This window comes from Typopeltis vanoorti, chromosome 23, assembly GCF_054136105.1.
Source record: "Typopeltis vanoorti isolate ZY-2024b chromosome 23, IOZ_Tvanoo_1.0, whole genome shotgun sequence".
Taxonomy (NCBI): Eukaryota; Metazoa; Arthropoda; class Arachnida; order Uropygi; family Thelyphonidae; genus Typopeltis; species Typopeltis vanoorti.
Window position 1 is genome coordinate 67082851 of NC_143571.1, and position 27942 is coordinate 67110792.

The 27942-nt window shown below is 35.4% G+C and overlaps 1 protein-coding gene across 2 annotated transcripts in view; it reads left to right on the forward strand.

Moving 5' to 3' along the window:
- GPHR (Golgi pH regulator) overlaps window positions 1-27942 on the forward strand; it is a 314568-nt gene that overhangs the window by 272060 nt on the left and 14566 nt on the right. For both annotated transcript variants that reach the window (XM_090412614.1, XM_090412615.1), the window contains 2 exons: window positions 709-774; window positions 19076-19134. In XM_090412614.1, the coding sequence (XP_090268740.1) occupies window positions 709-774; window positions 19076-19134 (125 nt within the window). The remainder of the gene's footprint in view (window positions 1-708; window positions 775-19075; window positions 19135-27942) is intronic.

Here is a 27942-nt window from a genome sequence, read left to right on the forward strand (position 1 = left end):
CCACCACAAATCTGTTCCTGAGGGCATTACAGCGAACTGCTACATTTATTATTAGTATTATTTAGGAGTAATGTAATGTCTGCATGCAATGTGTCAGGAAAGAACTGTTCCACAGCAATTGGTTTCTGTTGCACGACAATCAGCCCATGCACTGCTGCCTGTGAAACAGTTTCTGGCTTCAAAGTCAGTCTCTGCGATAGAACATCCCCCCCCCCCATTTGCCAGATTTGGGTCCCACAGATTTTTTCCTCTTCCACAAGATGAAGTGTGCTTGAAATGGGGAGCACTTCAGTAACGTTGAGGACATCCAGCATGATGCAACCCAGACAATGAAGGAGGTTCCCATTCAGGGCTTTCATAGTACCTTCAAAAACCTGTATGACAGATGTAAACATTGTGTGAAGATGGAGGGAGATTATTTTAAATCTGTGTAATTGACAATTCTAACTATAGTTCTTTGTTTTGATATAATAATTGTTGTCTTATTACGTAACATGCACATTGTGTATGATAGGTATTGGGTGAATAATGGATCTCCTGCAGTGAGTTTCTTGACTCCATGGGGGATATCTATATAATAATAAGTATAAATGTATTTGCTTATTGTAATTCTGAATGTCATTTTAAGACTATTATAATAATTGTTATTTATTTATTATGAATAATTTAAACCAAGTATAATTCTTATTCTCTGTATTATTTTTTCAGTTTTTTTATGCTATATCAAGTAGTAAGTCTTCCAACATCATTGTATTAGCTCTTGCACAAATCATGGTGAGCATTATTTATTGTAATTTGGTTCTTTAAAAACCTCTATGATCCTATTTGCTTTGCATATATTAGAATTTGTGATGAGTTACTATTTAAATTATCAGGAGTTTCATTATCATGAACTTATTATGCATATAAATTATATAAAAAAATAAAGTATTAATATGAAACACTTATATTTCATGATGAGTGTCTTATCACATTATTAGAGTGAATTTGCAAAAAGAAAAGAACTATTACATTAAGCAAGAATGGAATGACAACAGATGTTATGGAGTGCTGCTCTTCTACTACTCTTTGGCCAGTCACATGATGCTCTTAAGAATTTTAGGGAAACTGTAAATATAGTCATTAACACAGCAATAAACAAATTTCCAGTAGACAAAGGAACACATGGTTTGTTAGAAGGATGCTAAAATACAGAGACAGTTTAAAATGTAGAATTTAGTAAATTAAAAACAAAATTATAATTAAATTATACCATTTGCATAAAAATTGCTATAGAGTACTTATACAGTTAAGGGATTATTTATGTAAAGTGAATATGCAAAATGTATGTAAAAAAAAAATGAATAAATCAACCTATGAATACTTGTGTATATAAATAGATCTAAATATCAGAATGTAAGTAGTTGACATAATGATAGAATTATTATACAATAATGGATTAATACTTACTTTAGGAATTTATTTATTTTTTGCAGAATTTTCAGCTAAGTTTCTTAGCCATTGTCAGTACAGTTGTGAAGTGATAAAAACAGAACTTAAAATTGCAAGCACATGACAGTATATGCTATCAACTGCTGGAGGATAGCTCCATCTATAAACTATTAGAATTCAGAAAAATAAATTTAAATAATTACAGTATTAAGAAATGCATAAATGAGGAGTGTTTCTTAGGATGACTCCCCGAAATTGTGAAAGTTTAAAGCAATAATTTTTGTTGAAGTTTGGACTATGAATGTGCCCTTCACAAATTTCTTTTTGTAATCTTTCAAGAAGAAAACTTTTATTTAGGACTTTAGTTATGTTCCAATGAATTCTGTGTCAGGTGGATAAAATGTGGCTAGCTAAACCAGGCTTATCACTCTTGAAGTAAAATATATCTGCTCCCCAATCCGCTGGTTGGAGAGCAGGTATATTCTCCAAATCCAAATGTGAACATGGATGTTTGTAAAAAGCCTGCTCTGGACAAACTTATATAGCTGCTTCAGTTTATAAAGCTTGTCTTTATTTAATATAGTTATAATCTTTGATTATAATTTTGTTTATAGTTTAGTTATAATTTATTATATAATATTAATTAGTTATTATTTAGTTATAATATTTAATTTAATATCTATCTATATATATATACATACATACATACATATATATATATATATATATATATATATATATATATATATATATATATATATATATATATGTAGAAAGTTTTTTTACCTTGGGTATACTATACGTTAAAGATACTAAGCAATTTTATAACCTTTACTGCGAGTTGCCTCAGACCTGAAAATACTTCAGGCTCAAACTTGACTTACCTACTTGTTTTCTTACTTGGGAAAAAGAGATTAAAACCAAGCTTATAAAATTGCTTGGTATCTTTAACGTATAGTATACCCAAGGTAAAAAAAACTTTCTACATCTTTCTCTCATCCTGAGATTTTTATTTAATAAGGTCAAAGCAGCTTGTGGCAACTTGTATAGGTAAAATTTATAAGTTTTGCATTACTTCAACCTTGGCATTTCAGGGTGTGGCTCCCAATGATGAGACCTTAGTAAAGGTCAAAACTGGTCTGGGTAGTGGCCCTTCCCTTAATATATAGCATCATACATGTCTGCAAGGAGGTGTACTTTGCATTATGGAAGATACTAAGAAAAGTGATCAGAGCTCACTCCACCTTTACTCCGAGTTGCCTCAGACCTGAAAATACTTCAGGTGCAAACTTGACTTACCTGCTTGTTTGCTTACTTCAGAAAATGGATTAAAATCAAGTTTATAAAATTGCTTGGTATCTTTATATATATATATATTAGTATTCACCGATATTATATTTTTGTATTTATTCCCGTTAAAGACTCACCCAATTGTTTGTAGACTTCGCGCAACTCCTAAAATTGAACACAATATACTGTACTAATGCTTCATTGTCCTCTTCACGAGGATAATAAAGCATTAGTGCTTCATGAAGAAGGCACTTTTCACCACGTAAACATTGTCACATTTGTGTTAATAGCCCGGGTGTGCTTTCAAAATGCATACACCTTTGAGGCATTCGAAAAGATGTAAAGAGGGCACAGCATGTCAAATTCTTAGCTTTGTATTATTTTTAAATCACTGAGAAGGCATGACTAGGTGAGCTTAAATTTTGAGCTCACTCAGCACCTAGCGGCTGTGATTGGTTACTGTGTCAACCAATCCAATTGAATGTTGTCACTGTCATGAGTTGAGAGATTACTATATCTGAGGCTTTATTACAAACAGCTGTTACACATGCTTTCTGGAACTGAAAATCTGAAAGTGGATGTTAAGAGAAAAATGTTAATTGTTTTTTCTTTTGCTTGTGCAGTATAGCATCTGTTGAGGTTGCAAAGTTTTTTAACGGTATAGAGACATTTTTATTCTAGTCTTCGGAAACAACAGACAGTAAAAAATATCTATTCCTGAATAAAAAAAATGAATATTCTGTGTATTATAAGACACTGTTTGTTGATTTACAGCAAAATACCAGCATATGTGAGATGTTTGTAAAATGCTAATGAATTAAAAAAAAAACGAATGAATTTAGGATTCCCGAAAATGTGGATAATTCTGATAATGATCGGATGTTTGTATACTGAGTCTCAGTAAACAAAATAAAATTCTTGGAAAACTGAGCGAAATATACACAAACCAGAGAAATACATATAACATGTGCAACAAATTTTATGAGATGATTCGCTGCTCCATCAAACCATATTTATTCCTGCAATACTCTCTCTCATAAGTTTTATTTTTTTTTTATTATGCCATCATATTCACTTATTCATGTTTAGAATTTATAGGATCGTGCTATTCGCTCTACCCAGCAACTTATAGGACACACATATCACAAATGATAATTATTAATTATTCTTTACCATTAATGAAAGCGTTTCTACTCACACTTATTCCTTCCTATTCTCACATGTCTTATAAATGATGTTCACATATTTTCATCTTTGAGTATTTTAAATATACCAACCAAATATAGCATTCTCCTACATTATTGTTTTCTAATCAATCATAGATCAGACTGTTTCCCCCACTCTAATCAGAAGTATTCAAAGTTATCCTGTAATTAATTGCATTGGACCAATTAAGATGGGTGCTGATGCGCTGTGCCCTCTCAAAACTTTCATACATCGATAAAATGCAATTCCACTGTCATGGGTGTCTGCAGGGGGGATTGGGGCACTTCCCCCCCAGGATCCAATAATTAATTTTATCCATTAACTGGGCTTTTGTATTACTGGAAGTGCGATTGGTGTCTTTTTCAACTGCGCCCCATACAAAATAATCCATGGGGTTAAGGTCTGGGGAGTTTGGAGGCCAAACATTTGGACTGGTGAAGTCGTAGAAATTTTCAGACAACTATTTTTGACTTTTCCCAGAGGTGTGGCAAGGGGCCGAATCCTGCTGCCATACATACGGCCTACCATTGGCTACCCTTGTTATCCAGGGCTTGACTACAGTTAGCAACTCCACGAACAAAGCCCGAATTCCAATGCCAGGGTTCTTCAACACCTGTTCCTGCAGATTTGCGAGGAATTCTGCTGTACGAACGCAATCAGATCGTCTGCTAGGGATCTTTCTTCTTGCTACATCCTCGTAGTCACCATTGCAAGTCTCTAGTTCATGCCTGATTGTTTTTACTGTATTCAGGGAGCATTGGGCAGCAGTCGTAATATCCTTATTTTGATGGCGGGCACGAATCATCATGATACAAGTTATTCTCTTCCATGATTCAGGTGGGTTCCAGCTATCCATCCTTTCTGACATCTTGTATATGAATGAAGAAGGGTCCAAACTTTTAAATGAAGAGAAGTGTGTGTTAATACATGTAACTTACGGAAAAATATAATTAATTATAAATATGTCAAATTTATCCCGAACACCCTGTATATATATATAAGGTTTTTTTAAATTAGTTATGAAAAACTACATGACATAAATGCCTTCCATTTTCGGCTTGACAATAACATGCCCTTTCTGTGGAATGTTCCATGACTTATTGGCCACCCTTTATGTGTGTATATGAGTTCAAAGTTGCCATTTCCTTGAATTTTGAAAGTTTTAGAACATTATTGAAATTTGGATTAGGCTGATTGTACAGAGCATCATGGCAATCAGCCTAATCTAAATCACAATCATGGTCCAAAATATTCAAAATTCTGAGAAATAGTGACTGTGAATTCTCTCTAATAATCTAACACAGAGGCATAGCTAGGGGGTGTGTGTGTGGAGGGGGCTGTCTGCCCCGGGCAGCACTTTGAACCTTTTTGAACTTTTGCAGTTAATTCTAAAATACAGTCTTGAGAACTCATTTCCAAATATTGTAATACTACTGTGAATTTTCCTCACAATTGCTGTAAGTATTGCTAGTTGTGAGAGGAATTTTTCTAAATAAAATTGATTAAGAATTACCTACATTACTATGACATAGACTTTGCCAATGTTATCAACGATATTGCTAACAGAAAAGTAAGAAAAATAGCATTTTAGAATGTTGAAATTAAAGTTTTACTTCAAAAATAAACATAGTGTTTTAATTTATTTCCCTATGCGTCGTTTTGATTTTTTATAGTATTTTTGGTGTGTATTGAGAGGGGCAGCAAACTCAGGGACCACCCCGGGCAGCAAAAGCTCTAGCTACACCACTGTCTAACATGTACACTTGTAATATGTATATTCAATTCATACACAAAAATACTACACACACATGCACTCACACATATATAGTTATACACATGTTGTTATTCATAGGTTGATTTAGTTGTCCATTCTTTTTTACATGTATGATTAGAATCCATGTGTTAAGGCTTAAGTGCTGTGAAGAATTCATGTTGGAGGTTTAATGGAATATTATCAGCACTGAGAAAGGATTAAAACTGATTTTAATGCTTCCAATATTTCATCTCAGTCATAGAGATATCTTCATGGATTACAAATAACTTTTTGTAACAACACACTCAAATACAATACAATGATAAGTAAAACAAATGAGTGAAACTAAAGTTCTGTCTAGGTGGTGCGCCCTCTATGGGTGTTTGCAGGTGACCTAGGATGTAAAGAGGGATCTCTGATAATTAATGTCACCTGCAAACGCCCATTTTGGGAAGTTTTATGCAGCCGTATTTGTCTAAATTAGGTTGATTCCTGAGTGCAGATTCAAAAAACAGTCTTTCTTTTTTGAATTTACTATGGTGGAGCATGGTGGTTTTTTTCAGTAGATCATGTGGGTTGTATCCAAAACATGGTCTGCAAGGCCAGATTGATCATAATCAGATGTATGACTTGTGTTCTTCTAACCAGATGCTTGCTTTAGTTTCACTCACTTGTTTTACTTATTTGTATTGAATTTGTGTGTTGTTACAAAAAGTTATTTGTAATTGCTGAAGATGTCTCTGTGACTGAGACAAAATATTGGAGGCATTAAAATTAGTTTTAATCCTTTCTAAGTGCTGATAATATTCCATTAAACCTCCAACATGAATTTTTTTACATATACTTTGCATATTCATTTTACATGAATAATTTAATTGTATATGTACTCTATAGGCAATTTTTATGCAAATGGTATAATTTAATTTTTAGTTTTATTTCATTTTTAATTTATGAAATTCTTATTTTTTTTTAAACTGTGTCTGTATTACTATATCAAGCCATGTGCTCCTTTCTCCAATGGATGATAGGATGCACTCTGAATATATCTAATGGTATGAAAGAAACAAAACAAATCTTCTCTGTCTTTACATAATTAGCTAAGCATTTATTTCTGTGTTAATGACTGTTTCTTTATGGTTTCCATTGTATTGTCTTTCATTAAAATGTTTATATTTCATGATGAATATCTCATCACTTCATCAAAAGTAATGGATGGTTTCTGCCAGTCATGATATGTGATAGTGTTGATGAAGTGATGAGATATTCATCATGAAATATAAACATTTTAATGAAAGACGATACTTTGTTTTTCTTTATGTAATTTATGTATAAGCAAAGGTCTGTAACTATAAATTTTGTTAGTTATCAATAATGATTTTTTAAGTTTTTACTTGCATACTCACAGAGATTGGACATCTGTAACTAGTTTTTGATAGAATAGGGTTGATTTATCATTGTTCTTGTGTATATTCTATCAGTCCAAGCTTTAAGGCAAAATGACCTTGCTGTCATTATAATTTGGCTAACTTACCTTGAGTTCAATATTACTTATAAATGTTCCGCTTGATAAAATATGAGCTTAGTTCTTTCCAACAGAAGAGTAGGTCTTTCTGTTTTATTCCAATAAGGATTTTATTGTTTGACATACTGATGTTTGACAATTGGTAACTTAAAAAAAATTACAATCAATATGGTCCTGAGAAATTAAAGAGGGCTTGTTTCTAAAGTACACTATCAATATCTCAAAATAAAATTCATTATCAAAAAATAAACACATAGCAGCCTCTAATAAATTAGGGTTGGTAATGGATGATAGGATGCACTCTGAATATCTAAGAGTATGAAAGAACAAAACAAATCTTTTCTGTCTTTACATAATTATTTGAAAGCTAGGTGTAGGTAGAAATATATATATATTTCTAAATATATATATATATATATATATATATATTTAATTGCAAAAATTTCTGAAGCTTTGCAGATAGTAACTGTTTTATGTGACTTCATCCACAAAAGGTTGTAAACCTATCATACATTTAGTACCATGGATGAACTAAGGATTACAAATCTGGAAATTGTGTCCTAGACCAAACACTGATACTTTTCAAGCCACTTTAGACTTACATTAAGTAGAGCAGTAGTAGCCTCACTTTGAGCAGTTAAATTCATCTACAACTCAGACATTCACTGACATCCATGACGACAGTGGTTCAGCCAGCCAGGCTTTCTGTCATGGAAGGTCCATTCAGTTTTTGAGGGTTTTTTGGGAACCCTAACAAGGGTTCTAACGTTAAGTCTTTGGAGCACAAAGATTTGCAAGATTTGAATATTTGCAAAAGTTATTGTTAACTGTCACCACAGTAATTTTTAATTTAGGGTAATTTCAAAGAAGACCTTCAACAACATGTAATCATTGACCATATTTATAAATTCCTCACTGGGTTCTTTAAGCAGTCTTTCATATCAGAATTTGCTTGTCTATAGTATTTTAGATTTTCTACGCTTAATCCTGGACAAGGTACTAATAGCATGATCTACAAGGTCAGATTTGAAATGGATGTAATTCGTGTGTTCTTGCAACATATTTCTGCTGCTCTTCCTGATTGTCTGTCTCTCCCAAAGAAGACATTTTGCAAGAATAATAAACTTAGTGGGCCTTGGGATAACAGAAGTTATCTGCCCTTAGTTGAGCACAAAAGTGGAAACTATTTTATTAATCTAAAGACTGGTTATCTGTTCTGAGATTCCTTTGACCAAAAGGATAGTGATGCTGTTATAATTTGCTATAGATAGAGCATGAGTACTGTTATGATTATAAATCAGTTTCTTGATTACTAATGGGTTTATTATCTGAAGCATGCTTAAAAGATAAGCATGCTTCAGATAAACAAATGGTGTTGGTTTTATGAATCGTGATTTTGATTATGCCTAACTTTTTGAGAACAATTGTGGGATTCATTGTGAATATATGTATCATCATGAAGCAGTTCTTTTCTTATAAACCATTAAGGCAGCTTACTATCTGTCTCTCAGATAATTAAGAAAAGTTATTGTCTGTTTCTTTTTTTAAGAATAAATTTGATTTTGGATGTTGACAGTGCATTTAAGAAATTAGTACTTTAATGTCATGGGGATCATTCTACAAAGATATCATTGGGGCCAGTTGATAGACTTCTGAGAGGAAGAAGGTAAAATCCTCGGTTACAATACTTCCATGAAGTAATTAGGTAAAGGAGAACTGAGAGCACCTACAGTTGTTCCATTTATTTTGATTATAGAATTTGCCTTTGTTGTATACGATACTCAAAATAAACTATGAAATAAAAGAAAAAAGGTAAGTAATTATTTAAGTGACTTGTGAAACAAATAATGCTTACGATAGTTCTACAGGTAACAAATCAAAAGGGAATAGTTAATATAAAGCATAGAAGTGGTTTTGGGGACTAGGGATTACTGCATGTTATATATGCTAATACCAGAAGCATTCAGGACAACAGGAGTTTTTGTTGAATTGGTTAGTCTTGGCATTAATGAAACATGGCTGACAGAAGATGATACAGTTAGTCTTGATAGAATGTAATGGGTATAGATATGGGTAATGGGTATTTTTAAGGAGAATAGAGAGAAAAGGTGTGTGTGTGTGGGGGGGGGGAGTTATTGCTGATGACAGCTGATGAACTGCAGAAAAATCAGGCTATCAGGCTTGAGATAGAGCAACAGCACAAAATACACAGTTGACTGCTATAGACCAGGGAATGCAAAGAATGATGTGGATGGTATGCATCAGCAAATAAGTTCATTGAGTGATAGGTAAGTAATTATTAGGGGAGATTTCAACACCATCTCCTAAGTTAGAGATAATTACCTCAGGCACCAGGGATTTGAGAGTGCTATATTTAGTAACTCTACTCTATTAGAGGATTTGTCTGTAACCAAGATGGCCAACATGGTCATCATGATGCCAATCGGTGAGAGTAATCATGTGGTCTTGATCTGTGAACTGACTGTATTGTAGAATTTTCAGTTAAGAAGGGGTATATGTGGAATTACAGACCTGGTAATTTATACCAACTCAGGAGATTGCTAGGGGCAGTGCCATGACATAAGAAACTGCAAGGGTTGGATTTTGATAGTGCATGGAAGGAATAATAGTAGAATGCATACTTAGTCAGGAAGTTATATTTGGTAAGAGTTAAATGGGTGAGAGGCATCATTAAACAGGAGCTGCAAAAATAAGGGAAGCTTATGGAGGGAATTTAAAGGGAAAGATGACGAGCAAGCACACAAGCAGGACAAAGCCCACCCTAGAAGGGTGACCAGTATGGTAAAGGAAGGCATAATCATATTACAAGAGGACATTAGCTGTGCAAGACAACAATGGTAATTCCAAAGAGATTTTTGGTATATGGCAAGTAAGAGGAATAATGATAAAGTAGAATAATTTTGACAAATGCCAATGATTGGGAAATAATTGGGAATTATCCAAGAGGAGATATTGCAGTAATAAGAGTGGCAGGGAATGATTTGGAAATAGACAAACTGGAGTTGCATAAGATATTTCAGAACCGTGATATAAATACAGCTATTGGATTATATGGTATATTATAAAGGGTAGTGTCTTTGACCAGATTGTTCAATTTAAGTCTGATCTCTGGATGGGTCCCAAGGGAGTGGAAAGAGGGAAAAAATAATTCTTGCATAAATTAGGCCCCAAGACTGGTAGCAAATTATTGTCAGATTAGCATCTGAGTAGTGGTGTTGAAGGTATTGGACAAGTTAGTTAAGGGAAAAATCTAGCATTGGGTGGTTGGGAATGATATACTATATTGAAGATAGCATGGTTTGTGAAGGGTGGGCTCATGCTTCAGTAATTTGCTTTTTATAATAAAGTGAGAGCTGAGTTAGATAATGGCTATACAGTATCACTGTATAGCCATTACCTTTATTCCTCATGGAATTCTGTTACATAAATTGCAGCAAATGGGGATGGATATGAAGTTAGTGATGAAGAGATATCAAACAATATTTTATTCAGAAGAAGATTCCCAGTGAAGGCATGCATGTGTCCCATGGCTCTGTACTTGGACCACTGCTGTTCAATTTACCGTATTTTTTCATGTATAAGACAATACTTTTTTTTTTATTTTTAGACCAAAAATTGGGGGTCATTTCATACAATCACTAGCCTTTGTTAACTCTGTCGATTGACGTCACTAACGGTGATTTTGAATAAACCAATCAGAACTCTGAAAGCATTCATACGTCTGCAACTCTCTGGTGGGGTAAGTTAATGCATTAACAATATTTTGAGCACTAGCCCATAAAAATGTCCAAAAATAAAAAAACAATTGTCACATTCTTCAAAAATAAAATAAAATAATTACCTAATTACTAAATATACTTTGAATATTTAAAAAATATCAAATATGTTCTTAATTTTGGGTTCGAAAAAGTAGAGCTCGTCTTATACACTGAAAAATATGGTATATATTAATGACGTGGGAAATTATCTGTGATGAAATATTCAGCCAGTTGCTAATGATGCAAACTTGAGCAGGATGAACATTTCTAGCAGGGAATCATATAATGGTGCAACAATATCATGGAATATAGTGTGATGCTAGAGTAATTGGTAAAGATGACAAGTAATCTTGCAGGATGATTTTAAACTGACATATTGACCTGAGAGCCATTCTTCTTTGATTGTATGGGAAAAGGAGAATGATTGTCAGTTCAATGTGGCAAAGTGTATGGTCATGTATTTTTTTGGGACAATAGGATTATCAGCTCTGTACTGCATTGATCAAACTGCACTGTAGGAAGTTGATGATGCTAGGGAAATCCCTAGGAAAGCTTCGTCAAGGTTCCTGGAGTTTAGAGGTAAGTTACCAAAATGGTGGAAGGTTGTGAAATGCTCCATATATATGATAGAATGAAGATTTTGGGGTTATAGAAATTGGTTGATAGGCAGAAAGAGGGAGATGTGGTGGCATAGAGACATATCATTTACTTAAAGGCTTTTATAGGATTGATACACTGGAAATCTTTTAATAAATACAGGACGTAGTGGGGTGTGAGAACTAAGAATCATCCCTGGAAATTGAGCACAAGCATAGTTAACAAGAGTGTGGGCAGTAGATTTTTTAAATTTTTTTACATTTTTTATTTTTTTAAACCTTGGAGAGTAGTGAATGAGGTGAATAGGTTGCCATAGTCTCTTGTTGGGGTGTGTTATCAGCGGATGAATTCAAAGTAAAGTATGACAGATATTGCATGAATGTTGGTTAGTACTTGATGAAAATGTTTATAGTTTCCCTTGATAAATCTGCAAGACAAAATGAAGTTGTCCATGTTATAATAATAAAATAGAATTAGAAGCCTGGGAATTTTTCAGAGACATTGAAAGGGTTTTTTCGGACAATAGTGATTTTTTGCAAGCTGTAAATTATAGTATAAGATGTGGGCTAGGATTTCACTAAAGATTCACTTCCTTATTTTCATTTGGATTTCTTTCCTTTAAACTTGGTGTGATGGTGATGAGTAGGATGAACATTTCTAGCAGGGCATCATGGTGAATGGTGCAGCAGTGTCAGAGAAATAGCATGCTATCGTGGTTGGTATAAGGATGTTAGCTTTTAAAGGAACATTCAGATACTTATAAGAGGAAATGAAGTACTTTTAAATATGTGTTTAAATTTATCGCAATTTTTTTTTTTCTAAATATAGTAAAATATGCAGGCACTTAAATTTTACCTCTTTATATAAATGTATTTTTTTTTCTAACTGAAAATTATGTTTTTTCTTTTTTATTATTGAAACAGTATTTGGCCAAGCTTGTGTTTTGATACTTATAGTCAAGAATATTGATGTGTAAAGAATAAACGAGTTCTATTTTTAAATTTTATGTTTTAAAATAGATAGATTTCACCTGTTTTGATCCTAGTTACAAAATCCTTGTTGACTTTTATTATTATTATTATTATTATTATTATTATTCAGGCCTCCATGGAGTCAAGAGACTCATCGCAGGAGATCCTTCCTAGAAAACACAGTCTACCATATCACTCCTTGAACTCACTGACTGTTCTTGCTCTCACCACAGTTCCACCCCACCCCCCCAACCAAAGAAACCACTCCTCATCCTCTTGCTCACAGCTTCCTTTTGTACTTTCCAGGGATGGCTCCTTCCTGCTGCTCCACCTTTATTTATAATAAAATAAGAAATTTTGAATGCAATAAACCTACTGAACTGTAGAAATATGATCACATAGCAGCCATCAATTTCCTGCTTGAACTTTTTTGACCAAATACTCTATACAGGTATCCCTTGCTTAACGCAGATTTGATTATCGCGGCGAAATTAATTGTGGCAATCCCTTGATATACACAGCAAGAGTTTTGATTAACGTGCCTTTAAATTTACCACGCAAAATCATGCTCATGCCACGAGGCTGCTAGCCTCGTGGTCATCTAAATTCTCTTAATGATCTGTGTGAGAATGTGGAAGTTTTATTTTTCCCACCAAATATAACATCATTGCTACAACCCATGGACATGGGCGTCATTGCAACTTTCAAAGCCTATTTTCTTAAAAAGCCATTCTCAAAGGCAGTAGAAACAACAATGGGAGAAAAAGCGATTATGCTCCATGAATTTTAGAAAAAATTTAACATTAAACACGCAATTGAGTACATTCATGACTCGTGGGAGCAAGTGTCTTCTAGTTGCATGAAAGCTGTTTGGAAAAACCTTCTGCCAGAATGCACTAATGACTTAGGTTGTTTTCAAAATCCTGTAAACAACGTGGTCAAAGAAATCATTGCAATTGGCGAAGACCTCTGTTTTGATGGTGTTGATGCAGAAGATGTTAAAGAATTATTGGATTCAAATTCAAAAGATTTCAGTGACAACGATCTTCTTGAAATTGAACAACACACATGTGAAGACAATGAACAAATGGAATATGAAGATGAGGTTCCAAAAGAAATAACAGTCAAAGAACTGGATGGAATATTTCGCAGTTTAGAATCGCTTAAGCAGCAAGTAATGAATATGGATCCAGATGTTAATCGAAGAATACTTGTTTGCCGAGGTTTGAAGAGTCATTTTGCTTGTTATCATAGAATTTATGATAATATTTATGATAATACTTGTACCTACATTAGTTACATAGAACTTGTAACTAATGTAGGTACAAGTATTTATTAAACATTTACTTTGCATTCATTTTTTATCTTTCCTAAAAGAATACCATATAAAACGAACTATTAGTACAGTAATCGATCAGGGACGAATTGTACTTTTTACCATTGATTATTAGATTTGATTAACGTGATTTTGATATACACGTTGACATCGAGGGATTAGTTAACCGCGTTAATCGAGGGATACCTGTAGTGGTGAAATTCCAGATGACTGAAAGACCGTCATCATAATACCAATTTTCATAAAGGGAGATAAAGGTGTAAAAATTATAAATATGTAAAAATAGGATAGATTGTAACATTGCTAAGTCATAGTTATAAAATTTTCACATGCATTATTCAAAATAGAATCCAGACTTTAATGAGAGAATAGGAAAAGATCAAGCAGGCATCAAACTGGAAAGGGCTATTATAGACCATATTTGTACAGTTAATAATAGCCTGACTGAAAAGTACTGGACATACAACTTACCTATATACGGCAGTTTTATTGACTTCAAACAGGCATTTATTCTATTGAACAAAATGATAACAACTTAAAGTCTATGACATTTGATTCAAAACTATTATACAAACCTTTATTATGAATTATTATAAAGATACCAAAGCAAGTGTCATATTTAATAAAATAAAAACAGACAAATTTAGAGTCAAAAAAGAGTCATGCAGGGTTGCTCACTCTCACCAAATTTATTTACTATATATCTCGAAGAAATATGCAAATCCAAAACTGAAGAACTAGGTGTACAAATAAATGGCACAAATGTCAACCACATTAAATATGCAGATGATATTATTCTTGCAGAATGTAAAGCACAATTGGAAAAAACAAAAATAAACATTTTAAATGAAGAGTGCAAAACTTTTGGAATGAAAATCAATCTAAGCAAAACTAAAACAATGAAAATAGGAAGAGATGAGGAAAAAATGTCAATATACTTGGAAAATCATAATCATACTTGAACGAGTAAAACAATTTACATGTTTTGGTAATCTCATTACTCACAACTCATCAACACAGAAACAGTAAAATACAGACTTAACATAGGATGGCCTAATATGAATAAATTAAACAAAATATGTAAAAATAACAGCATTTCAAAAAACCTCAAATTAAAACTATAAAACCATTATTATACCTAAAGCAATGTATGGGACTGTGATAAGGAGACTCAGTCAGAAAGAAATACAGAAAATCAGAGCATTCAAATGGAAATACTTACAGAAAATAAATATGACTCACTGGTCAGAACGCAAGACAAATTATCAAGTCAAACATGAATTAAACTATAGAGAAGATATCATAGCTGTAATTCTTAAACAGCAATTAAGATTATTATTATTATTATTTCGGGCGACTCCAGGAGTCATTAGACTCATCGAGGGAGGCCCTAAACATCATGTCCACACAACTATGCAATTACATTCTCACAGTATCTATCATACCTTGTCTTGAACTCATTCACCGTCATAGCACCCACAACAGACTCTGGCAGCTTATTCCACTCATTTACCACTCTAAAAGTAAAGAACCCAGCTCTAACACCCCTGCTAACCACACTCTTGCCCAGCTTCCATAAGTGTCCCCTAGTTCTCCCACCACCAGTCCTGATCTCAAAAATATCCTCTGAATTAATCCTATAGAATCCCTTTAGCAATTTGAATGTCTCAATCATATCTCCCCCTCCTCTGCCTATCAACTAGTTTCTGCAACCCACAAATCTTCAACCTGTTCTCATATGGTTCATTCCATAGACCTGTTATCATCTTAGTCACTTGCCTCTGGATCCTCTCCACCTCCTCCCCATCAAGAAGGAACCGAGGTGACCAAATCTGGGCACAGTAGTCGAGATGAGGTCTTATCAAGGCTCGGTACAGAGGTACAATAACTTGCTTGTCTCTGCTCGTCAAGGTATTTTTCAACAACCAAGTGAGTTGATGAGCTGATTTAGCTACTTTTGCAATGTGCCCCCTAAACTTCATCTCCCTATCCGCCAACACTCCCAAGTCCCTGGCCTCATCAATCTCTTGGAGTACAGTTCCACCAATGTGGTAGACTGCTGCTAATCTTTTCACCCCAAAACGCATAACCTTACATTTTGTCACATTAAATTGACATCCATTCTCCTTAGTCCAGAACTCCAATCTATCTAAGTCATCCTGCAAGACTTTGACATCTTCTGCATTCACTATTGCCTACCCAACTTTGCATCATCAGTGAACAAATGAATTGTTCCACTTAGATCCTTCCCTATATCGTTAATGAACAGATTAAACAGCAGTAGTCCAAGAACAGAACCCTGCGGCACCATTAGTCACAGGCCGTCTTTTGGACTCTACTCCTGAATAAACTACTCTTTGATATCTCTCCATCAACCAACCACCTATCCATCTCACCAATCCTATATCCATTCCCATATGTTGTAGTTTACGGATTAGTATTCCATGTGGTATCCTGTCAAACGCCTTTGCCAGGTCCAGCAGTATCACTGTAAACCCATTTCCTTTATCCAGTTCAGTCATCACCTTGTTATAAAACTTGAGCAAGTTACTGAAGCATGATCTACCCTTCACAAAGCCATGCTGTCCCCTGTACAGTATCTTGTTTTCATCAATCCATTCCTGTATTTTTCCCTTGACTACTTTCTCTAAGACCTTGACAACGACTCCTGATATGCTGATCGGTCGGTAATTTGCAACCGTAGTCTTGGATCCTCCTTTATGCAGTGAAACTATTTTCCCCTCTTTCCACACCTTCGAGACTAAACCAGACCTGAGACTCAGATTAAACAGCATGGCCAAGGGCACTGATAATTCTTTAGCCGCTTCATGCAAGACCCGTGCCGGTATACCATCCAATCCCACAGATGTGTTCACATTAAGGTTCTGTAATAGACTAGTCACCTCCACTTCATTCATCACTATTCCCGTATAAACTAATGGTTCCTTCATTTTTTCAATGTCACCACCTGGATGATATGCTTTTGCAAAGTGCGCACTCAGTAACTCTACTATATCGACTGATTCAGTGACCTCCTTACCATCGTCATTCCTTAAAATCATTTTGCCGTGTACAGTTTTTTCTTGCTTGCAGCATATTGAAAGAACTGTTTGGGATTCTCTTTTGCTTGCAAAGCTAGTTTCCTTTCATAATCCGGTTTTGCTTTTTTTACCACACTTGTTACCTTTCTGGCCTGCACTTTATACCGTTCATGTGCCTGCAGGTCACCCCTTTCTTTAAATTCCCTCCACAGTTGTTTCTTTTTTTGCAGCTCAAGCTTAATGGTGTTATTCATCCATTTAACCCCTATTTGTTTTACTATTCGGACCCTAGGTATACAATCAGCCATTACCTCCTGTAAATGCTCCTTGACCACTTCCCATGCTCTATTGATGTCCAGCCCTTGCAGTTGTACATGCCATGGCACTGATCCAAGCAATCTCCTAAGCTTTTCATACTTGCAGCACGGTAATTCCACATATACCCTGTCTTAATCGAAAATTCCACACCTTTAGCCACTTCCCAGGTCAAGACCTTATGATCACTCTCACCAGTAGGTGGCAACATGGTCATATTCATTACAGTCAAATTCTCAGATGCTATTACCAGTTCAAGCACTCTCACACCCCTAGTATTTTCAATTACATGCTGTCTCAGATAGTTATCCCTTAATAATTGAATAAAATCCTTTTCCTTCCTCACATGTGTCCTCTCCTCCTTCCAATCAATGTTACCATAGTTGAAATCCCCCATAATAATTACCCTCCTTCCACTCATTTCATCAATTTCCCTATGCATACTATCTCCACCATCTATTCCATCACCTGGTCTATAGCAGCACCCAACTGTATATTTTATTCTGCCAGTCTCAATCTCACACCAACTAGCCTCAAATGAGCTCCTTTCACTATCTTGCGATACAACTTCAATTCTCCTTGGCTGCAGTTCATCAGCTATCATCAATAATACCCCTCCCCCCATTTTATTCTCTCTGTCCCTCCTAAACACACTATAACCTACACATTCTATCCCACTAACTATATCTTCTTCCATCAGCCATGTTTCACTAATGCCAATAACCTGTGGCCAGGAAGAGCCAATCAAGGCCAAAAATTTTCTTCCTTCTTGTTCCTAATACTCCTGGCATTAGTATACATGAAATGCAGTGATCCCTTAGTCCCATCCCTATATTGATGCGTTATTCTAAATGACCCATTCCCATTTTTTGTCCTTAGTGCTGGCTCGGGTACATTATATACATTCTTACACTCATCTGTCTCACTGATGTCTGCATATCCATCCCCCCCCCCCTCCTTGGTAGTTCTAGTTTCCCTGGTTATGCACATCCATTTTCACTTCATTCAGCAACATTCTTTCCAGTCTCCGCACACCAAGTCCATTCAAATGTAGGCCATCCATCTTGTATAAGTCCTTTCGCCCTTCAAACTCATTCCACACGTCCACGAATTCCACACCACACCGTCTGCATAACCTACGCATAATGTCATTTGCGATTATGGTCCTCCTCCTAAACTCCTCTCTGTCATACCGCGGCAACAGACTAACCATTCTAACTCTGCACTCTTTTCTTTCGCTACCTTTAACAATACTTTCAAGTCCTCTCTCAGATAGTTTGATAATCTCTGAATTGATATAGTCGAATGATTCCATTCAAGACTATATCAATTCCATGATATAGTCTTGAATGGAATCATTGGAGGAATACAATCAAGAGGCAAACCAAAAAGAACTTGGCTACTATCTTTGAAGGAAAGGTCAATTATGAAGCTTCAGAGAGAGAGGGAGAGAGATTACAGAAATGGCCAGAGATGGAGCCAGATGGCAAAGATTTGTTCATATGGGGGTACTCAACCTGGCATCTGACAGATGAGACAGAAATTGGACTGTAGGTGCAGTTTCTGTGCAGTTTCTGTGCAATTTCTTAGGTTCAAACCATGAAATGATAGTAATGACTAAATTCCATGATTATTTTTGTGTTGGTCTAATTTTCAAAAAAAATTAGACTAACCCTTATTGTTCTGAAATATCACACTAATTATCATGTGAATTTTGTGCATTTTTAAGATATTTATTTAAATGTAAAGTATCTTATTCATTATATCTTATAAGTTTACCCAATCAACTGAAATATTTCTATGATTTTATACCATAGTTCCCATATTATTTTAGGGTATGTATTTTGTATCATCAGTCTTGTTGATGAGAATGAATATGCCTCCTGAATATAGGTAACTAATGTTTTTCACTCTTGTTATGTTACTTTTTGATCAGAGTAATTAAATTAAATGGACTCAAGTTTAGATACAAAAAAATAGCTACATTCTCATTAATGTATATTTGATTTCTACAGTATATTTTTAATATCTGCAGCATGAAAGTAATGGTTAGTTAGCTGTCTATTTTTTTTTTTATTTAAAAATATTAATTAACACATAATGGATTATCTCTTATCCATGCCTCAAGAAGAATTACTTAACTAGTTGGATAATAAAGTGACTGCTTACTACATAGCAGTGTAACAACTATAGTATACTTAGTCAATGGTCTTGCTAATACATTGTTGTTGAATAAAATATAATTGAGAAATGCGTGACTAAGATCACTTATATTTTAGAAAAGAAGAGAGTTTTATTTTATTTTTTGCATGGATATCTTAAAGTAAATATTTACTGCATGAATATAAACCTATTATTGTTTGATTTTCAAGTTAATCATTGAAAACGTTTTACCAAATCATTGGAACTTGGAGTTGCTGTGTGTGTACAGAGCTTATACACACACAAATGTGTTCGTCTGCTCTGCTTGCCCATTATGAGTGAGAATCTTTAGTAGAATGAGTTAAAACAAATCAGAAGCTTTGGTTTAATTGTCAGTTTCATTTGTGTACTGTCATTTCATGTCATGAATAGTTTTTTATATTTACTATACTTATCACATATAATGGGGAATGCTGGTCATTATAAATATGTGTTTTGTCAATTTTCACTGAATTTGTCATAATGAAATATGACCAGTGAGTGCGAGGATTACAATATGCCTGCATCATTTTATCTTATAGATCTCAGTCATTCCATGAGGTAACCAGTTAATTGTGACATGGTAACCTATAATAGATATGCAGTGGACAGTGTAATTTAGCTTATTTCTTACTGAGTTATGGAATATGCAGAATTTTATCATGAATAGTGTATATTAAAACTTGGAAAGTTGAGAAAGAAGTATTTATTTTCTCAAAATATTTCATTATATTGATTCTAACCTAAAGGTTTCTTAATTGTTTTCTGAGTTACTGCTATGTGATGTGTCATATGACATCACTGACTCTCTCTCCATCTGACAATGAATGATACTGCATGGCCATCTTTGTTAAGCGCAGTATAGAACAATGAATTGTAAATCCTGCTACTACCAACATAGAAATGATAGGAATGGAGGTCCAAACTACAAAAGCAGGAGGTCCCCTGATATATAACTCACCAAACATTTACTGGAAGTAGACTTAACTGAAATTCTGTATACAAAACAAAGCAGTGCTAGTAGCATATCTGATTGCTGAGCACATCGAAATAAATGGTAGAATCTCAATTAATTTGCTCTTTCCAGGAACAATATGACCCCAGGACCTCCAGAACTCATGTGTTACAATGTGGCAGGGCTTCCTGATATTCTTGATAAAGCAGTACTACAAAATATCATGCACCAGTATCAAATAAGCACAATGGACAATCTCAGCTCTAACCACAACCTAGTTTTATTCCAACTGTGCTCATAGCACAAAAATATCCCAGATCAGCTCCTGACTATCAACTGAAAAAAAACTAACAAATGCTCAACACAAATCTATTGGCCCAGTTACACCATCAATTCAAAGGAAGAAATTGGACTTGGTTTTGATGCAGGTTTTATTTGCTTTTTCCAAGCAGATAACCACTGCATTCACAGCTGCCATTGCACATGTACCATGCAGAAACTCTGACTAACTTTTGGAAGAGATTAAACATTTCATCTCAGAAGAACAAAATAAGGTACCAATACCACAGAACACTGGCCTCAGAATACCAATAAGTGCTCGACAGAGATACAAACAAATTTCGATATATTCTTAAAAATTATTGAAATCAACCGTGGAAGACAAACTTCAGTCCTTAAACACAAGGACCAGACGCTGTGGAAAATGACATCTCTATTCGCAGACTCTAAACTCCCTTCCACCAATTCATGGTGAATGTAGTCTGGTTTACTGTGGTGCAGAAAAAGTTGAAGCTCTTGCTGACAGCCTAGAGAAACTTTGTAAGCCAAATTATACCCATGGAGATCTTGAATTCATCAATAAAGTGCACTAAAATGCACAGACTGCAAAAACCCGATTCAACTGTCATCTCTTGATGAGGTATACAAAATCATTACCAAACTTAAGAATAGGAAACAACAGGCTCAGATGGGATTTCTAAAAAAAGCATCAAATTCCTGCTGCATAAAGCTGTAATGCATGTAGTTGCTATTATGGATGCAATATTAAGATATCACTACTTTCCAACATGATGGTAACTAACCAAAGAAAATCAGCCCAATTCCTTGTAAACTATTGCCCCATAACCCTGCTCTCCTGTCTAAGAAAAATAGCTGAGAGGGTTTTACTAAAAAGACTACAGGAAGTCATTAAAGAACTAAATCTCATCCCTGATGAGCAATTTAGATTCCAGAAGAACCACTCCGGCACACAACTAGTTCTCAGAGTTGCGGAAAACATCAACATAGGATGCAACTGGAGACAGCACATAAGGGCAATCTTCTTGGATGTTGCCAAAGCATTCAGCAAAATATGGCACAATGGATTACTAAATGTTGTCAATGTGCAGTATGCAACTTCTCACAGTCAAGTCATCCCCCATATACCTACTGTATAGCCTGTTTCCACAAAACAGGTAAGTACTGCTGCCAAAAATGCATGTCTTGTAGTTGAAGGAAATGCTGACTAGACTTCTAAGTCTAGTCAGCATTTCCTGTCATGCCACTAAAATACCACCACCTTTCTTGTGGGAAGAAGGCTTGTGGATCTTTGATTGCTAGAAGAAAAGTTCTGGTTTTTGTCTCTTCCCACATGAAGTATGAGTGACTCCCATCATTGATGTGCCAATCACAACTGTAGTAAACCTGACCCTCTCTCACTCAAGGATACAGCAGTAAAATGGTTCCATGGGCTGGCTTCTGGTTACTGGAATTTATTACTAACCGCTTAATAATAAATCTGGAGGTTCCCTGATCAGCTATTGCCAAATCCTACTGCCACTTACTTTGCTACTTCGTGACTAGAGGGAGACCAAGTACACTAGTTGTAGGGTGGAATTGTTGAGACCACATGTGGACAAAGGGTTGAGTTTCCTCTGTGTGGGTAGTATGTTTTGTGGGTCCATCACCCCTCATTACAAGTCTAATTCCTTTCCATGTACAATGGATTACACCTCAAGGAAACATGATTTTCACTGCAGATAAGATTTCTCCTACAAAAAACAATTTAAAAAAAAATGATATAAAACAACAAAAATCTAACCAAAAAAAAAAAAAATCAAAACCACATTCATTCATTCATTTTTACCAAAAAGAAATTCTATCTACTTCACTAACATTCATGGTCTAAACAGCATCATAAATCATGTTCATCACCACCTACATTCTTCTAAACCAGAATTACTATTCCTAACAAAACCTCAGCTGGCAACCTCAACTATCCAAATTATACAACATAGTACACACAATTCTGGGGCACAATAAACTTGTGGCCCAGAACTAACACCTATCCTGTGTGCCCTTCTGCCAGAAGAGAAGGAAGCACTTATACATGCATCAGAACTGACATTCCATTTTGAGATTGCAAAACCTTGAACCTTCTCCCATTTGATCTGCTTTGGCTCAAAATTTCCTTACTAAACCAACCTGTCATTTTCATTTGCTGTTTCAATCCTGTTCCAAACTCTAATAACTCTGATTTCAACTATTTCTCTCTAAAGCTCGATTTTATGCAGTCAAAATAACCTAATGGTCAGGTTTGGGGACTTCATCATCTACAACTCAAATTGACTTCCCATTTCCAGTTTAATCGACCAAGCAGTCAGAGATGCCGAGGTATGTGCCATTATCAGTGACCTATCACTGATCATCAATTTCCCTACCAAAATACTTGACAATCCCCTCCAGTCTTCCAGCCTAGATCTTGATCTCTTCACACTCTTGAGCTCTTCTTAACAAATATACTGTAGATGTCAATTCTTCTCTTGGTAACTTGGACACAACCCCATAAAAGTCTCCTTCATTATGGAACAGCCCTCACTAGACACAAGACTCTGGGGACTACCCCAGTCTTGTGTCCTTTCACACTATTGGGATGCCAATGGAATGATCTCTGTGACTTCTACTGCTCCTTCCCATGGTGTGACTACTGCTTCAGTTCTCGATCCAAATATCTGCTCAGACCAAATAACATAACTATCCTCACAGGAATGAAAGCTTTCATCCCTCATTCCACCCAAAATTGCTACCCACCATCCAAGCCTCGGTCCTCAAAAGAGTGTACCAATGCAGTACAAGAAAAAAAATCTTCAGCATACCACAATTGGCTGAAGACCAAAACTCCAGTTGTTTACTCTGCCTATATCACAACTCGCAACAGCTGTAAAAGAACCAGCAACAAATCAAAATCAGACTTTGAAAAGGCATAATTACCTCTTGTCCAAATGGTATTCTTGAATTATGATTCCTTGCAAAGATGCAACTTTTGTCTGCCCATGTTTCCACTTTCAAATTCAGATCATACCGTAGCTACTCACCCAAAGACAAGGCTGACTTACTGGCATCAGTCTTCTCTTTGAGTGCCTCCCACCTTACCAAAAACTGCTCACTTCATGTCACCATAGTCAGAAAGATCTGAAGAATCCTTAATACCCTGAACACAAACAAAACATATGATCCCAATGGTATCTCACTGATTATATTAAAAATTTGTGCCCCTATTCAACTGGTACCTTACAGTAAGGAAACTGGCCCCTATCCAGCTCATTTCAAAGAAAGAGGATAAAAGTCAGCCAACAAAATATTGTTCAGTTGCTCTCACTTCCGTTCTCTCTAAAACTAAGAAGATCATCAACATCCAGTTTCTGTACTACCTGGAGACCTGCCAACTAATCAGTGACCAACAATATGGATTCTGCCACTTTCGATCCACAGTTGATCTTCTACCCTCCACCATCCATCTCTGGACTTGAGCCATAGAAAAATTCAGAGAAGCTCATGTAGTCACTCTTGACATCTCAAAGCGTTTGATTAGGTTTGGCACAGGACCCTACTTAGCACTATGCCATTCTATAATCTGCCTTCCATCCTGTAAATGGATCACCAACTTTCTCACTGATCATTTTCTCACTACAACTTATGATCGATGGTTTCTTCTCCTCAGATTTCTCTGCCATGCTGGACTACCCCAGAGTTATATACTCTCACCCACTCATTTTCTCCTGTATGTAAAAGACCTGCTCTCACAAATTTCAAATGGCAGTACACTACATTCCTCCTTTTTATTTGACAAATCTTATAGTACCTAATTGTACTATTTTGATCTCATTTCAAAGAAATGAGATCAAAATAGTACAATTAGTACTATTAGTACAAAATATTATTAGTACTATTAGTACAATATTTTGTTAATTAGTTACATATTTATTAATAAAGTTACATATAATTAGTACTATTAGTACAATATTTTGTACTAATAGTACTATTAGTACAAAATATTGCCAAAAAACTTGGTATACTCCTCCATTCAAGACACTGCTTCACACCTTTACAGATGCTAACTCTATACAAATCCCAAATCCACCCAACCATGGAATATTGTTCATATATATGGGATAGCGCACCAAAATCCTCTCTAAGATTATGCAATGCTATCCAAAAGAGAGCAATTCAGTTAGTTAATGATCAGTCTCTCATGGATCTACTTCAATCCCTTTCCCATAGATGTTCAGTTTCTGCATTAAGTCAGTTCTATAGATATTCCCCTCTACTGGCTTCCAACTTTGAGCAATATTGCACCACCGAACCTGCGCAGACAAGATGCTCTCGTAAAAGAGTACAAAAAAAAAAAAAATGAACAGTAATCCTCTGTTACCAGTATATAAAGACCTCCCACATATAAGTATAAATCAGCTTAAATCCTGATGGCCTCCACTAATACTGGCTTAAGAACTAGTAAATAGATATTTCAATGTTAAATCGAAATGGCTAGAAACTTTGAAACAACAATTGCCACCAGACTTAAACAAGCATATACTTCCCAACCAAAATCCAAAAGGGATTGAGCTTGTTTAAGTCTCTTCCACTATGCCTTCCCCAAAGAATACAACCTTCAGCAATTCAAAAAAAAAAAAGAGTGAACAGATTACTCCTGTCTTCTTACCCTCTTGTTCAAATGTGGCACTGATATATTGTAGGTCTTGCATCCTTTCGTGTGTGTGTGTGTGTGTGAGAACTGAATCTGCAGGGAATCAGATAGTCTGAACTTATAATCACAGCAAGTATCCCTCAGGGGGGGGGTCTCTGTTATCACACCTGCTCTTAATCAACAGTGGCTACTACAGTTGCCATCAAAACAGTCCTATATGCAGACAATATTGCAATAATAGTATGCCCCTCCAACCTAGATTAGCAAATTAAAAACTACAAAAGGCATTCTTGGAACTAGAACAATGGTTCAAAATATGGCAAATTGATATCAAAGCAGAGAAGAGCACTGCAGTGCTATTCACAAGATGATTTAAGAAGATGAAGTAGTAGTATTGGGTGAGGCGTTAATGTTTGCCGCCCCCCCCACCCCATTCCATGGTAATGTAGCTAAATACTTAGGGTACAATTAGATAAAGATCTTGCTTTGCAAATCATGTTGATTGTGTTTGCTCAGAAGCAAATAGGAGAATAGAACAGCGCTGTATTTGTTACTCAACTGGCATAGCTGGCTGTGCACAGAACTTAAACTACTCCTTACAATATGCTGATCAGGCCAATTCTGACATATGGATCATTTGCTTTGAGATTCTACCACTAACAGACTACAGATAATCGACAACAACTTACAAATAGAGTTCAACACATTATGATTCATAAGAAATAAACAGTTTTGTCTAGAGGCCTATATCCCTATGATCACAACTTTTCTACATGAAAGGGCTACAAAATTCTTGCAAATACTGCTATCCATTTATCCACCCATCAGTAGACTACAATGAGCATGATCCTACAAATCACAAATGTCCCAAAACCACTCTGCCTGCTGAACAGATAAGGGTTGTTTTTTTTTTTTTTTTGTTTTTTTTTAACTTGCTGCTCAGAAACCCAAAATGGAGCCAGTGGCCCTTATGGTCTGCAATCTGGAAGTAGACTACAACAAACATCTTGGGACAAATGTCAAAAAAAAACTTACTGGATGCCATAGATTTTCAAATATTTGAAAATATATAATATGAAATTCATAAACCAAAGCTGGAGGGATTTTGATGTACAGGAACTACATAATAATTTAGATTCTAAGACCAAGAATACTCCTCATACTCTCATTTCAGTAAACATTTAGTTGAACAAGCACCTGTAAATAGATGTTTACTGAAATGCAAGCATTTCTAGTCTTGTATCTGCCATGAAATTTAATATCAGGCGAAGATGATTAGGATGTTCTGACAAACTAAAAAAAATGCTTGAATTAAGTAGTAATAGACTGGCTTATGGTTGGACCAAATGTCTGTTGATAAATTCTTATTTTTCCTTGCATCTTAGTCTCAGCAGACTGTCATGGCCATTCAATCTAACACAGATTAAGTGCCATAACTTGACTTCTTTGAAAATCTGCTTTATGCTCTGATAAGGTAAGTTCTGTTGACATAGTATATTATGGTTGTCAATTGCTTGTGTTCTTCTGGCTAGTTTGTTTTATGGGATTACAGCCTCAACCTTCCAGGATGGGAACCCTCCCCACCTCCATACGAGACTGGTTAACTCACCATCATTTGAAAAGCTCTTGAATCACTTGTGTTAGATTTGAGACCATCCTAAGTTAGATGGTCTCATGTGGCCATAGCAGAGTTTTACCCTTGAAAACTTAATTGATTACTTGGAAAGTTAAAATTATTAATTGATATGAGACCTAACACAGAGTCAGGGAAACTGAATTCTGATGAGAAGAATTGTGAGAATCTGTGTGTAAAAGTGACAATATTAGATAACTGTGTTAATGATGGGAATGGTTATTATTATGGAAATGATTATGAAGAGAGAATAATTCTGTATACATCTGGTTTGGACCTATCAAGCTTGTGTAAAGATGTCTACATAAGTAAGGAACGAGATAACAAAAATCTGCAAGTTGTCGAACTGTGTTATGCAGACCACAGAGAAGTGTATGCAAAAAAGCATGCAGGTAAGTTATGTTTGTACACAAATGCTAGGAATATCAGAAACAAGGGAGTAGAGTTTGATACCTTGATTAATATATTGGGACCTCATATTGTTGGCATTAGTGAGAACTGCTCATCAGAAGCAGACATGCTAACTGGTATCAAGTGAAAGGGATATAGTATTTTTAGGAAGAGGAGAGGAAGGGTGGGTGCTGCTAATGATATCAGATGGCTTGAATCGAGTTAGAGTTGAGACCTATTACTGCAATACTAGTAACAATTTTCATGTGGCAGACAGTTTAAAGTCATCTGGTGTGAGGTGGAGTTGAACATGATCAAACAAGATCAGGTGTTGTTACAGACCTAGTGAATTGGTTGCTAGTGATGAAGAAATGTATCACCAAATAAAGATAATGGGTGCAAAACAAGTAATCATAATGAGGGACTTTAATTATCTGAACATTGATTGGGTAGCTGTGAAATCACATGAAAAGAATGAAACTGAATTTATAGAGATGTTGCAAGGTAAACTTCCTCAGGCAGCATGTGACAGAAGGAACTCATAGTCAAAGAGTGTTAGATCTGAGTTTAGTGTCAGAG